At 40.5% G+C, this 15762-nt stretch overlaps 1 protein-coding gene across 7 annotated transcripts in view; it reads right to left on the bottom strand.

Moving 5' to 3' along the window:
• Nucleotides 1-5184: 5184 nt before the first annotated feature.
• The window catches only part of CEP83 (centrosomal protein 83), a 36779-nt gene continuing 26201 nt past the window's right edge, over nt 5185-15762 (bottom strand). For 4 of the 7 annotated variants that reach the window (XM_038403726.2, XM_038403719.2, XM_038403731.2 and 1 more), the window contains 5 exons: nt 14695-14852; nt 13768-13897; nt 9719-9822; nt 7534-7711; nt 5185-6143 (listed from right to left, as the gene is read on the bottom strand). In XM_038403726.2, the coding sequence (XP_038259654.1) occupies nt 5958-6143; nt 7534-7711; nt 9719-9822; nt 13768-13897; nt 14695-14852 (756 nt within the window). In that variant the 3' untranslated portion in view covers nt 5185-5957. Of the gene's footprint in view, nt 6144-7533; nt 7712-9718; nt 9825-13767; nt 13898-14694; nt 14853-15762 lie in introns of those variants that run through there. The other 3 variants (XM_043492279.1, XR_006274205.1, XM_043492284.1) reach the window with 3 other exon arrangements.

Below are 15762 nucleotides of genomic sequence, written 5' to 3'. Positions count from 1 at the left end.
CATCTTGTACTGCCCAGCACCCTCCTGCACTATAGAAGCATGTCATTTATTAATAGAAAATGATCTGCACAAATCTTATTCTCTCAGGGTTAAATAAAACAAAACAAATTTCAAGATTTTTAGGGGACTACACATAATGAGCCATATCTATCAGACTTGGTTGCAAGGAAATAAAAGGTAAAACACAACTAAAGCTAAATGAATCTAAAGCAAAGGTCTCTCTCAGCCCATGTTCCTGGCTGAACCTCTTTCAGTCAGGATCTCCCTCCCAGTCCAGTGCTGCTTCCTTTGTTGTTCAGGCATTGATGATGCTGTGGGTAGCGAGCAAGGAAGAGATGATTTGGGCTGTCTGCCCTCTCCCCTTCGAGCCCTTTCTCTTGTGCAAGACTAATCTCCCACTGATGTTCACGAGACAGAGTTTGTGGGGCCAGAAACCTTAAGATGCTTCTGTGTCAGAATTTAGATTTTCTGCCCACACCATGTCTTATGCTGAAGAGTGGCCACTTAATCAGGGGTTGATCTATTTGATCTCATTGACACTTGGCTGAGCTGCTGGCCAGACTTTTGCCTCTGCGGAACTTGTTTATGACTACCCTTCAGAACATCTTGGAACATGGCCTGGTTAATATACTGTGGAATCTTCTCTCTGGATGTTCAGTGTTGCCACACATTTTACCCAGGCAAGTAATAAGCAGCACATTAGGAGTTTTCAAATGATACCTTACACAGTTTGAGTGCTAGAAGCTGGAAATGAGTGCCAGGGAATGGATCACTTGATAACCTGTTCTGTTCATTCCCTCTGGGGCACCTGGCATTGGCCACTGCCAGAAGACAGTTTACTGGGCTAGCTGGACCTTTGGGCTGACCCAGTATGGCCGTTTTTATGAACATAGTTTGGAAAATAGGATTGCCACCTTTCTCATTGCGAGGACGTACTCCCCCCCCCCACACCCTGGGACCCTGCCCTTCCTCTTCCTCCAAGGCTGTGTCCCGTCTCCACTTCCCCTTCCTTCCCCCCACACAGGCAGAGGGTATAATAGGCCAGGGGAGGCTCAGCCTTCCCTGGTGCAGCTGCTGCAGGAAGCCTAGTGGCCCCCCCCACCTCTTCCCCTTCCTGCTGGGGGTGGGCTTGTGTGTTCCTTTCACCGGAAGTTTTTTCTTATTTATGTGCCATGCAGATTCCGGGGCAGCTAAGGAGGCTGTATCTGCTATTGAGTTTCCCAGATCCCTTGGCCTCCCCAGAGAGATTACTGAAGAACCCAAGTAGCAGATACCTGCTGCCTCAGCCATCCCAGAAGCTGCAGGGAGCATATGAAAGCTCAGCATTCGCTGCTGCAGTCCCCAGCACTCCAACCCCCTTTGCCAGAGGTCCCTGCTGCCACCTGCTGGTTCCTCCTCTCTCCTCCCCACATCCAGTTTTTCAGCCTCCTCCCGGCCGGCTGCATGGGTCTCTCCTCTTAGTGGAGGATTTTTTCAAATGTCATTTGCTTGGGTTCAGGGATTTGGCTGCAAGGGGGGGGTGCGCACGCAGCCAGTGGTGGAGGAGGTGGAGTGTGGGCGGGGCCGTGGGCAGAAGTGGTGGGATGGGGAGCTAGCCACCCCCAAGGGAAGCATCACCCACCGTCCATGCCTACACAACACACAGCTGGGCTCCCTCTGCTCTGGGGTTGGGACAGGAGCTGCTGCAGTCTGACAAGGTGCTTGCAGGATTAATGCCGCCACGCCTCCCCCCACCCCATAGTAACCAGCCTTTCGGTGTCCAGTGAATACATCTGACCAGACTCTGCCAGGTCCCCTTTTCGACCAAACTTGCTGGGGGAAAACCAGGCATCTGGCAACCCTAAATGGCACCCAGACACAGAAGCCAAAAAAACAGCCTGGGTAAAACCTGGATGGATGGCACCACTACTTGTAAAAAGCAGGGGGGAAGAAAGGGGAGTGACCGTAACGGTACAGACTGTCACATGTTTAATTTTAGGGTTTTCTCTACCTTTTACCGTGCCAGTTTTGTATAACTGGACTTATAGTAGTTTCTTTTGCAGAAGTAGGGACACCAGTTTCAGTAACACTTTATCCTGAACTATTTTTTAATTAGAAGAGGCTTATTTGATTTTGGCTAGGTCCACTTTAAACATTATCTCACAAATTGGGTTTTATGAAGCTCAATGTGGCCCAGTAGTCAAAAATAGTTTCAGGGTGGTATACCCCCCACACCCGCATTGGTACACCCATATGCACCGACTCTGTGAGTGCTCAAGGACACATGGAGAAAAACTAGGGAGTGCTCCGTACCCATGGGGCTGGCCATGTGCCCCCATCAGTTCTTCAGGAGCTGGGTGCCTATCAGCTGTTGGGCAGGGCTGCCCTGCCACTCTCTGCACCCTCCCACCACTGCCCCTTAGGGGGTGCAGTGGGAGGGGGGGAACCTTAGGGGAGGGGGAGCAGACTGGCAAAAGTCAGTGCCTGTGGGTACAACCACCACTCATTCACCTTAGCTGCTCTGTCTAATTGTTTAGGAATGATAGTGGTCCTGCTGTAGCCAACACATTTGAAGTGAATCTTATAGGAGTGGAGCAGGGCAGAGGCCTGCCTAGCAGGAAAGAGTAAAAGGTCAGTTACAGTTCAGGAAATGCAATTATCTTGTACAAGCATAACCTCTAGTGGAGCTTGCCTTCCAAGAGCGCCTCTGTTAGCAGGCATAGAAACAGTGCTGCTTGAGGCTCCCTGTCATTTGGAAATAGCCCTCTTTAGACACATAACCAGTGTGTGTTTAGAGGGAAGGAGACATTAAAGTCAGTCCTGTTTTGTTTTTGGGCCACTGCTTGTTTGCTATAATCTTACTAGCTAGTAGGTAAAATGGAGAAGCAGGTGTAACACACTTAGAGAGAACAGGATTACTGCATTTTATTTAAGTCTTGACAGTAGCTTCACTCCAATCTTTGGTAAAATCATTTATACCAGGGCTTACCAACCTGTGAAGTGGGTCTCCTATAGTGTAATTAAATGTATAATCAAATGTTTGTAGATTGTTTGAGAAACTTGGTGAGATTGTAAACCATTATGGAATGCACTTAGTTGCACTCCACTGACATTTCATCACCCAGAGAACGTTGACAGTCAAATCATATACCTGTTTTGGAAAGTCTGTGGATTAAAGCAAGCCCTATCACAGATAACTGGTAATTGTAACAGTATTGGCTATAAGGGAAACAACCACCCTGTCGTGAACTTTGTTTACAGGCAAATTAACTATTTGTAAACGGTATTTGTTTTTCTAACACTAGCTTATAAAGCATTATTTTGCAATTAGCTTAAATTCTGTACAAGAGGGACTACTTTACATATTAGGATTTAACATATTATACTGTTTAAAATAGATGTTTCAAGTCAGTGCAGAGATGCATCTTGATATGTGTATAGGTTATTCAGAACAATAAAATGTATTTGAAATGGAGTTGACCAACTTTAGTGTCTTTTTTTTTTTAAATTACTAGTGTTCTGATTGAAACATGGCTCCTGTTATTACAGTAACTATGTCAGAGCAACCTTGGTTTCTAGTGATACCTGGGTTAAGTGACTGGTGTGAAACGTACTATTAATCATTCCAACAGGGCTACCATGCTATTCCAGTTTTGCAAAAGTCTCTCTAACCCCTCCCCTCCTGTTCATCTAAGTTTAGCACTTAGGGAATTAGCCAATCAATCAAAGTGGATGTCACCTAGGAACTCTGTTAGACTTCTTATCTGGAGTGACTCTAAAGTGAGCTCTGTCAACCCACCTGAATGACAAGTCTTGCTTCCTTCTTGGAAGCAAAAAAGAGGAGGCTTGGAAACACAAAAAAGGCATGTGCCATGCAGCATCAGCTGAGAGTGCAGTGGAAAGTTACTGGTGTGAAACTCTGACCTACTGACTTTCTGCAGATGTATAGGAAGTGGGAGGTGGGGGAATCCCCTGTGTGTGTTCCCAGTGCAAGAGTGGTAGCAGCTGCTGGGAAGAGTGCAGGACAAGTAGATTTATCCTGAGTTTAGCAATGCAGTTCTGAGCAGCAGCACTATGTTTTCAGTGTCCTAAGGCTTGAGGTCAATGCCCAGAAAGACCATATAAATGCTAGTGTTAGCATGGCAATTTAAGACATGCATTCAGCTAGTCAAGGCATGTTGTCAAAAGTGCTAGATCACAGAAGGGGATGGAGGATGACAGTGTTCTAAGAAACTGAAGGTTTACCTTGCAGAGTTTCCATCAAGTCTTGTTAAGAGAAGGGCATAAAAGGCCAGTGCAGAAACATGGGTTTGGCTTTCCAAACCCCTAGATCGCCAGGGTCTGGGGGGAAGGGTCCCCTAAACCCGGGGAGAGACTGTTTGTCCTTACTCCTGCTATGGCCCTCTCTTCTCCCATACAGGAGCCAGGCTCCACAGAGATACCCAGACTGTGTAAATTCTCTCTGACAATGCAATGGTCGCTCCCACAAGGAAGTCTTTTCTTACTGAATAGCATGTAGCTGGGGGGAGAGGTTAAAGTGTAAGTTTTTATTTCTTCCCATTACATTTTATATCTGAATATTTATCACTGTGCACTAATATACATGCATGTTAACGTGCATTAAATTTGGGAAACCTAGCTGAAATGCAAACAAGGATTAAATTCTTCCAGATCACTTCTAAAGATTTTAGAAACAACTTCCACTATAAGAAAAGGAGTACTTCCACTATGTTAAGCTGTATTCATATGCCAACCAGATCACTGTAATTGTTTAATTTTCTTTAGAAAAAAAGATGTGAAATTCTAGATTTTTTCCTCAAAAGAGATAGTGTTCAAATGTGTGCACTCCTGGGAGAATTTGAAATGCAGGGGGCAGGGGAGAAGAGAGGAGTTTGGACAGATGCTAAAGGAAAAGTATCAACTCCTGTGATTGAGCCACTCTTTTGCATACCGTTGTAGTACTTTACATAAAGGGATATGTTTAACCAATAGTATTAACTATTAAAGAAATAGATTATGTGCTTTTCATGCTATAGCTTCACTTCTGGGAAGTGGCTGTGGGCACATGAAGTAGGAAAGAGAACCATTGCTGCACAACCAGAAAGATTTCAATTCTCTTCAGATCAGAGAAAAAGACTCAGTCCCTATAAGTTTCCTGATATCAAACGAATGCTCTGTTAAATGAAAAACAGATACAAAAAGGCAGAGAATTAAAATATATATATTAAACCTTGAATAAATAGATGTGATCAGGTTTAAGTAAACAAAGCACACAATATATTAAATACAAATTGAGACATCTCTAAAAGATATAAAAGGCAAATATTCATATTTCATCTATAATGTAGCATTTGATAAAAACCTTGATTGTTACTTAGCCATGTCTTCCCATAACTTTGTTTTAAATCACTGCAATATAAAAAAAAAATACAAAAGGTACATTGTTATGGTCCCGGTTTTGTCCAAAATGTGATCTGTTTTCCTCCTCCTCTTTGCAGATCCTGTATCAGGTGTTTTGGGTTTTTTTGTTTTTTTTTTTTTTTTTTTTTTGCTTTTAAAGAAAAAATGTGCGAACAACGTAACACAATTTCACAGTAACAGAAAGAGTGGCTAGGTGGGTGGAGGGGCAGGGAACATCCCTGAAGAAACAGTTATTCCAAGGGATTTTTCTAGACAAGTTTTTTTTCCAAAATGGCTTAAAATGAAACCAAAACTTGACAATTCTTTTTAAAGAATCATTTTTGTGCAACACGATCATTGTATATGCTTAGATAGACAAAGTGTAGTCATTCTTTTTCCTTGAATTATGATGTTTGACTAAACTCATTGCGTTCCATCAAAAATACAAAACTACGCAGATTATATTTCTTCCTTTCTTCTAATATGAGGCACATACAAATGTGTTTTTTGGCAAAGCACTCAAAAACCTACACAAGAAAAAAGTAATGAAGTCAGTTGGTAATTGAAACTTGCAGGCTTTATTTGGAGTCCTCGATTTGTATATTGTCCTCTTCAACCATCCTGCTTCTACCAGAGTCACTGTGCGCTCCCAGCCTAACTCGCTCTCCACGTGGCCCGAGCTCTTGCAGCTGTTTTCTCTGTGTGGTTTCTAGATCTTCTAGCCGCTTACGAAGTAGGGAGAGCTCCCTTTGATGCTGTTCCTCCTAGGAGTAGGGACATGGCAAGAAAAAAAAGCCACATTACATTTTGTAACACTTGCAGAGACATTACTTGTTTTAAATAAAAGTGCTTTTAAAGTTACCTTATGTGAAAACAAGATTTTTTTAAAAAGTCTTTATTCTATTTGCTTTCAAGCATTGCCCCTGACGTTCATGATATGAACAGCAATGGGGAATGTGCACATTAATGACAGGTGCTCCCAGGGCAGTGCACTTCATAGCCTAACAAATGGACACAGCTGGGGAGGCAGGAGCCAACACTACGGCAACCTCTCAGGGGAAGAGCAAACTACATGGTCGCAGGGAGGCAGAGGGAGCTGCCTCTTCTCCCTATTACACTTTGCGCTGTTTTTTGAAGGGGAGTATCCACCTTCACCAAACTCCTCTTTATTCTGGAGCCAGGGACGTGCCACTAGAAACTCCCTTCTGTGGGTACATCTACATTGCAAAGAATAACTCATGGCTCCAAGTCTCAGAGCCTGGGTCAACTGACTCGGGCTTGCAGGACTCACGCTGCAGAGTAAAAATAGCAGTGTTGACATTCGGGCTCAGCCTGGAGCCCAGGCTCTGAAACTCAGCCATGGGAGTGGGGCTCAAACCCAGGCTTCAGCTTGAGCCCAAATGTCTACATTGTATTTTTAGCCCTGAGCCCGAGTCAACTGAGCCAGGCTCCACAGGGTTTTCTTTGCAGCGTGTAGACATACCCTAAGTTTGCTCCCGTGCACAGATGAGGCTCTTATTTCTATGCCACTCTTCCAAATAACGAAGCCAGTGAATTGCTCGAGACTGAGGGTGTAAACATAAGAGAAAGGACAAACAAACAACAAGCTGGAGCCTGGGGTGCAGCCAGTAGCAATGTTTTGTAAATCTGAGGAATCAGAAGGGAAGCAGTTGGTAGCAGGGTGCAACAGAATTCTAACTGTGCTACTGGTGTTTTCATTTCCTGTTACAATGTTGATTTTGTAACCATTAAAATTCCTCCAGGGCTATGAGCACTTTCACAAAAAGTAAAATAGTTCTCAATACAACACAGACTGCCCAGATAGCTCTAAATGTTACCCACAAATCACCACCACCACCACCACCACATGGCAACTGCATAACAAAAAATGAAGCAAGGGATTCACATCTGAAATGGGTCTAGTGAGATGTATTTTATATGATCGCTTCTCTATATTAGGCCATAGTATGACAGCATTCATTACTCCTCTCTTTATGCTTTTAAACAGTATGTCTGGTGACTAGCTTAAATAGCCTAAACTATTAATGCAGAAACTTTAACCACTGTTTATGTCCCAGGTTAGCAACAAACTCCATCCTTTGCTAAGGTATATGAAATAATAAATGTGGATCTGAGTAATATTTAATACATCACCTGCAGATGGGGAAAAGATATTTCAGGCCCAGGAACTAAGGTAGACGACATACCACTGACTGGATTGAGTGATGGTATGTTAGGAACCAGAATTAAACTCCGGAATTCATTGTGTCTGCGCTGTAAATCCTTTAGTCTTTTCTGAAGGCGAGTGTATTCTTCATAGGGAACATTCTGTCTATGAAATAAGATTTTTGTATTGCTCAAAAATGCTTAGAATACCATATCACAGAAACATGTCTCTCTCTCCAACATGTTGCTAGACACAATCCCAATAAAGTGCTGCTTCAGGATGGATGCGTATAGCCCATATAGAACAAGCAGAAGCACTTTATTTGTGTTTAAATGTTTGGGAAATCCCTTTTACACCTCAAATGATATAAACTACAGTTTCACAGACTAGAATTTACTCAATAGCAGGGAAATAAATTCAGATTTTAATGTAATGTTCACAGTAGTGAGTAGCACTATAGTTAAGACTGCTTTTTAAAATATTTCAATCAAAGATGAGTCAGACCCTCCATATGCTCTAAAGGCATTAGAAGAACCAAGAACTGTTGCATCTTTCCACGCAGATTTTAGTCTGGTTCTCTTATAGCCTTCTGGTTTCTTTTTCTTTACGTCTGCTTACCTGCATGTCTGGGGTACTGCTAGTCTCACACACTGTCCCCTGTTTTAATTTTCCCTCAGCACTGTTCTTCCCAGTCTAACAACCCGCCTCCTTAAGAGACTCCTGGTGCAGTCATACCATCTTTTTCTCCTCTTTCCCCAAATGTCCAAAATATGATTGCGATGGAACCTTCTGATGCAAGCCTGCTGCCTTCTGCTCACTGTCTGACTAGCAAAGAAAAATGGACATCACTGCGTACACCCTAATTATCTGTTAACTGACTGCATTGAACTACACGATGAAAGTCAGCCTCTCCCGTCGGTTTATTTATAAATATCACTGAGCAGGACAAGAAACAGATAATTTGCTTTTGTGGCCCACTGGCTTGATAGAATCATCCTTTTGTTGCACTCAGGCAGTTGCTCCCTATAATCTACACCTCAAGAACGTACATAGCTAATGGTGTATCTCCTCTCTGTGAAGTATCGTACAGGGCGTAGCTGCAGCACAGTGAAATTTACAAGGAAAGCAGAGCTTAATATGCGCTGGGGCTCAACCGCAGCACTTCTTTTCATGCTGAGGTGCAGTCCCAGCACCTCTTCTCGTGCACCACTGACAGATCATGCTGTGCGGGGAACCCCTTCCTTATTGCTTGAGCCCTGGCACCCCTTTTTTTTTTTTAAAAAACAAATTCAGCACTGAAGGAAAGGGAGGTTGGAGATGAGTGTTTCATTTCCAACCTTAGTTGGATGGACATGTCAGGCAAGTGATACACCAAGGGTTTAAGTGAAAGCCAGATCAGCAGTGTGTCCTTGCAGGAAGGATCTACAACGAACCTTTATTTTAATTCATTACACTTTAAAAAAAAAAAAAAAAAAAAAGCATAAAACTTGGATGTCTACAAACCAAATTAAGGCAACCATATTTCCTGTTAGACACCACAGTTGCAATATAGTTTGCCCTTAAAGTCACCTTAAAAAACTTATTTCTAGCCTTTTGTACAGTGCACCTGCCATTTTAGGCTGACCTTAAGCTTCTTCATTTTCATGAGCAGTAATTCCATTCAAAAAGGAAAAATATATCACATTTAAACCACTGTACTTTAAATATATTTGGCATACTGGAAAATGTAATTGTCCTGCAGTATTAATTCAACTTTTCATTGGTATTCTAACAATCTACTATAGCTAAGTTTTAAACTGTTAAAGCCACAACAAGGAAATAACTTATTTGAATTGGGGGTGCTTAACAAGAGGATTTTGTATGTTAATTCTGAAGAGTATGGTGGCCTCATAGTACAAAAATAGCTCTAACAGCCCTGCAACAGCACACTGACTTCAGTGGGTCTCCATGCAGGCCGAGGTCTGCCCACAAGGATGCGGTTGGACTGAGCCCCATTGACTATGCTGTAAGTTACACACATCTCAAATATTTTGTAATGGTAAACAAATCATTTTGGAGATAGTCTATTCATTTACAGAATTACTACATTAATCAATCTAGAAACGAAATACCTCAAAACAACTGGTTTATAATTCTAAGGATCAATTCAAAGAAAATCTAATATTTTATTACCTATTTAACACCTGGTTTTCTGTTTCTAGTTCTTCTCTCTTTGCTTCCAAGAGTTCTATTTTCTCCTGCAGCCTCTTTTGTTTATTGTCATTAAGAGCCTTTCTCTGTCAAAACACACACATTTTGAACCCTTAGAAGTTGTCACCTGTTTTGATGATTTTGATCAAGTTACAACTACTTTGCACTTGCTAAAAATTATGGCATCTTGTAACTGAAATGCATTTCCTTATGAAGAGATGTAATTTTGTTGAAAATGGTGGAAAGAAGACATAAGCATACATTTGCTTTCCATCCCCTCTTTGATTTAGAAGAGTAATGTACCAAAAAAGAGGCTTGGAATCCCCACATGCCCCGTGCTGAAGGAAACATGCCGAAAAGGAAGGTAAAGCAGCAACACACAAAGTATCCAGTTGTATGGGCAGGTTATAGACAATTCTAAACCACCTGTTGGGAAATTGAAACAGCTACTAAGTCTTGTTAGACAATGACAAATTGATAGGCAAATTAGATAACCTCATCATGTACTGACTTTATAAATATAAACAATACCTTAGAAACTGTAGTTATTTCCTCCCTGACATCACTTGCTGATGGTGACATCAATGTTAAACTACTAACATACATTTTCTGTTTTATAAAGTAGATGCAGGCATCCTGTATATGTATTTATGGTGCATAAAATTACTAACTAATCCTGAGCTTTATTAAGGTCTAAAACATACGGACTTGGAAAAATTAATAACCTGTTTCTCCTTTTGTGCTAGCTGTTCTATAACATAGAATTTTAGGGGGAAACAAAAATATAAAATTCAATATTTCCATTAAAAGTATTACCAACCCGTGGGTGTGTAACAGATAGTTGCTTGGGTAGGAACTATGTACCATATAGATGTTACTAAAAAAGGAAATGTCATCCTATTGGTATCTAACACAGCATCCTATTGGTTAATTCTTGGTCCATCTCCAAGCTCACCAATAACAAAAAAAAGAATTTAATTGAACAACATGGTTGGCTCCTATAAAGCATATTACAACTACTGTAATCTCAAATACATGAATTTATGCGTATAATTACAAACTAATAAAATGGGTGAACCCGAGTGCTTCGTATTAAATAAGGATATTAATATAATAGGCATTACAGAAACTTGGTGGAATGAGGATAATTAAGGGGATATAGTAATACCAGGTACAAAATATATCGGAAGGACAGAACAGCTCGTGCTGGTGGGGGAGTGGCATTATATGTGAAAGAAAGCGTAGAATCAAATTAAGTAAAAATCATAAATTAATCAAACTGTACCATAGAATCTCTATGGATAGAAATTCCATGCTCTAATAATAAGAATATAGCAGTAGGGATATACTACTGACCACCTGACCAGGAGCGTGATAGGACTGTGAAATGCTCAGGGAGATTAGAGAGGCTATTAAAATAAAAAACTCAATAATAAATAATAATAATGGGAGATTTCAATTATCCCCATATTGACTGGGTACATGTCACCTCAAGACAGGATTGAGAGATAAAGTTTCTTAACACCTTAAATGACTGCTTCTTGGAGCAGCTGGTCCTGGAACCCACCAGAGGAGAGGCAATTCTTGATTTAGTCCTAAGTGGAGCACAGGATCTAGTCCAAGAAGTGACTATAGCTGGACTGCTTGGTAATAGTGACCATAATATAATTAAATTTAATATCCCTGTGACAGGAAAAACACCACAGTGGCCCAACACTGTAGCATTTAATTTCAGAAAAGGGAACTACACAAAAATGAGGAGGTCAGTTAAACAGAAATTAAAAGGTACAGTGTCAAAAATGAAATCTCTGCAAGCTGCATGGAAACTTTTTTTAAAGACAACATAAGAGGCTCAATTTAAATGTATACCCCAATTTAAAAAACATAGAAAGAGACCCTAAAAAGAGCCACCGTGGTTAAACAACAAAGTAAAAAGAAACAGTGAGAGGCAAAAAGGCATCCTTTAAAAAAGTGGAAGTTAAATCCTAGTGAAGAAAATAGAAAGGAGCATAAACACTAGCAAATGAAGTGTAAAAATACAGTTAGGAAGGCCAAAAAAGAATTTGAGGAACAGTTAGCCAAAGACTCAAAAAGTAATAGCAATTTTTTTTTTTTTTAAAGTATATCAGAAGCAGGAAGCCTGCTAAACAACCAGCAGGGCCACTGGACGATTGAGGTTCTAAAGGAGCACTCAAGGACGATAAGGCCATTGCGGAGAAACTAAATGAATTCTTTGTATCGGTCTTCACGGCTGAGGATGTGAGGGAGATTCCCAAACCTCAGCCATTCTTTTTAAGGTGACAGATCTGAGGAACTGTATTGAGGTATCATTAGAGGAGGTTTTGGAACAAATCGATAAATTAAACAGCAATAAGTCACCAGGACCAAGAGTTTTGTTCACCCAAGAGTTCTGAAGGCAATTACAGGCCTGTAAGCCTGACTTTAGTACCTGGCAAACTGGTTGAAACTAAAATAAAGAACAATGTTATCAGACATATAGATGCATGTAATTTGTTGAGGAAGAGTCAACATGGTTTTAGTAAAGGGAAATCATGCCTCACCAATCTACCAGAATGCTTTGAGGGGGTCAACAAGCATGTGAACCAAGGGGATCCAGTGGATATAGTGTATTTAGATTTTCAGAAAGCCTTTGACAAGGTCCCTCACCAAAGGCTCTTATGCAAAGTAAGCTGCCACGGAATAAGAGGGAAGGCATTCTCATGGATTGGTAACTGGTTAAAAGATAGGAAACAAAGGGCAAGTATAAATGGTCAGTTTTCAGAATGGAGAGCGGTAAATAGTGGTGTCCTCCAGGAGTCTGTTCTGGGACCAATCCTATTCAACATATTCATAAATGATCTGGAAAAAGGGGTAAACAGTGAGGTGATAAAATTTGCAGAGGATACAAAATTACTAAAGATAGTTAAGACGCAGGCAGACTGCGAAGAGCTACAAAAGAATCTCTCAAACCTGGGTGACTGGGCAATAAAATGGCAGATGAAATTCTATGTTGATAAATGCAAAGTAATGCACATTGGAAAGTATAATCGGAACTATACATATAAAATGATGGGGGTCTAAATTAGATGTTACCACTTAAGAAAGAGCTCTTGGAGTCATTGTGGATAGTTCTCTAAAAATATCCACTCAATGTGCCGTGTCAGTCAAAAAAGCGAACAGAATGCTGGGACTAATTAAGAAAGGGATAGATATTTTCTGTCCTATTATCATGTTGCCTCTATATAAATCCCTGGTATGCCCACATCTTGAATACTGTGTGCAGATGTGGTCACCCCATCTCAAAAAAGATATATTGGAATTGGAAAAGGTTCAGAAAAGGGCAACAAAAATGATTAGGGGTATGGAATGGCTTCCATATGAGAGATTAATTAATTAATTAATGGATTCCATATGAGAGCTGGACTTTTCAGCTTGGAAAAGAGACTGCTAATGGGAGATATGATTGAGGTCTATAAAATCATGACTGGTGTAGAGAAAGTAAATAAGGAAATGTTGCTTACTACTTCTCATAACACAAAAACTTGGGGTCACCAAACGAAATTAATAGGCAGCAGGTTTAAAACAAGTAAAAGGAAGTATTTCTTCACCCAACACACAGTCAACCTGTAGAACTCCTTGCCTGAGGATGTTGTGAAGGCCAACACCATAACGGGGTTCAAAAAAGAACTAGATAAATTCATGGAGGATAAGCCTGTCAATGGCCATTAGCAAGGATGGGCAGGAATGATGTCCCTAGCCTCTGTTTGCCAGAAGCTGGGAATGAGTGACAGAATTGATCACTTGATGATTGCCTGTTCTGTCCATTCTCTCTGGGGCACCTGGCACTGGCCACTGCCAGAAGTCAGGATACTGGGCTAGATGGACCTTTGGTCTGACCCAGTAGGGCCATTTTTATGTACATTGCTGCTGCCATTAAAATGTCAATATAAAAAAATAATTCTTCACGCCCAAATTGAAAGCTGTGCTCTCTCCCTCTTCATAAGCACTGAAGTAAATAAGAGTCAACATGCCTTTTTTTGAGCAACAGCAGCCCGGTGTAGTTTCTCTTTCACCTGGTCATACTTCTCTTCTCTTTCTGTGATGCGGTGAATAAATTTATGCTTTTCTTCCAACCACTCTACACATTTGTCTTCCAATATCCTAGGAGAACAACATTAGAGAGTGGTGGTGCAGTAAACAAAATGCTGGATTAATTCTTTTTAATAAATATCAGCATCTAGAATCCCTGACATATACACTTTATTTCACCCACTCTTTTCTTCTTGAACCATACGTTTCAAGTATCTAACTTAAAAAAGTTCAGCAAATTTGGACTTTTGAATTTATAATTTCATTATTGGCTTAATTCAAATAAAATGGCTAATTTTGTAAACTGATTCCAATAAAACAGATAGCTGTACAGGCTTTTTCTTTGGATTAGCCTTGGATAGTCCATAAATTATGTGCCTTTACCTGTGGGAACCTCATTAAAGTGTAGTGGAGAGTGACCAGAGCAGTGCCAAACCCCTTTCAAATATAGAAACAAGCCATTTTTGCCTTTATCCACTGCAAACATTGCTACAACAGAAGCCATAGGGGAAATTGTGGTCCCACTAAAGTCAATGGGAGTTTTGCCATCGACATCAATGGGACCAGAATTTAATCCCATACATATTTCTTATTTCAAGAAGGGTCAATTGTAACTGGTAAGTGAAAAGAAAATGGATGCATATCCATATTGTTAAAGTTATCACAAGACAGAAATCCATTTTTACACCAGGAAGTTGAAATTAAAAGCACACTAAGAATTCTCATTTTTCTCATAATACAGTCAAGATCTGGACAAAGAGGGGCTTCATTATATTATCGGTGAGTCATGGCAATGGTGAGAAATACTATTAAAGAATTACATGCAAGCATGGAGAAAAAAATGAAACTGACAAAAAAGCAAATCATACTTCTCTGCTTCTAGCTGAGCTTTTTCTGCTTGACTTCTTGCATTTCGACATTCTTGTTTTAATCTCTCCACCATTTCCTTCAGCTTTTGATTATAATCAAGCAAGTCATTTTCAGACTGAGAAAGCGAGGCCACTTGGAGTTCCAAATCATGAATTTGCTACCAAAGAAATATATAAGTTTTTATTTAAGGGAAAAATATGAACAAGTGATAAGTAGTTTGTGATAATGGGAGGGAGAAGGAGGTAGTTGCCATGATGACTGGCCATTTGTCCCATTATGTCTTTGTAATATGGATGTGTTTTTTGTCCACTCTCAACTTTTACAATACATTTTCTGTGGATAAGGCAGGAGGTTTCTTCTGAGGTTACAAGGAGGGAGAGATAGCATAAGGCAAAAGTCATTACTCTTTAGTACCCCTTGCTAGCGCTCTTGCAGAAATTACAGAGCCCAGCAGCGAGACATTGACACTCATAAAATATTGAAGCATCACAGACAAATTTAACAGAAGTCAGTCAGTCAATTATCCAAAATACAAAGGGCCCAACCTTACATGGACTGTGAAGGGGAGTACGATCTCTGCACTCCCCTGCATAGCCTCTCTGCATGTCAGCTGCAAGTGCAAAAGAACATATGAACAATTTTCTTTAATGCGAACACACATTTTGCCACACATTTAACTCAAAAAAAAAAAAATCACTAAATGGATTTTCCTCAAATTCTAAAAAACAAAAAAAGCAGATTCATCTCCTGACTGTAAACAAGTATAAGAAATTTCAGAATTTTTTTCTGGGGGAAAGTTACATGTGCCTGAAGACAAGAGCACATAATATGTGCCCCTCTTCACCATAACTACAAAGCTGTTATGAAATTTTAGAAGAGCAGAGTAAGTTGCAGGAGTTTGGGAGTATTAGACAACATTTATATTTGGTAGCTAATTGGAGCTCAGGTAAGTGCCAGAATTCTAAATTTAACTCTGTTTCATAGTGGCAACAGAGAAAAATATTATGTATTGTCTTTTAGAAGATCCCTGGGTAACCAAACTTGAGCTTTATTTCCCCTCCATGCTT

The sequence above is a fragment of the Dermochelys coriacea genome, chromosome 1 (genome assembly GCF_009764565.3).
Source record: "Dermochelys coriacea isolate rDerCor1 chromosome 1, rDerCor1.pri.v4, whole genome shotgun sequence".
NCBI classification, from domain to species: domain Eukaryota; kingdom Metazoa; phylum Chordata; order Testudines; family Dermochelyidae; genus Dermochelys; species Dermochelys coriacea.
This window is presented reverse-complemented; position numbering and strand designations above follow the sequence as displayed.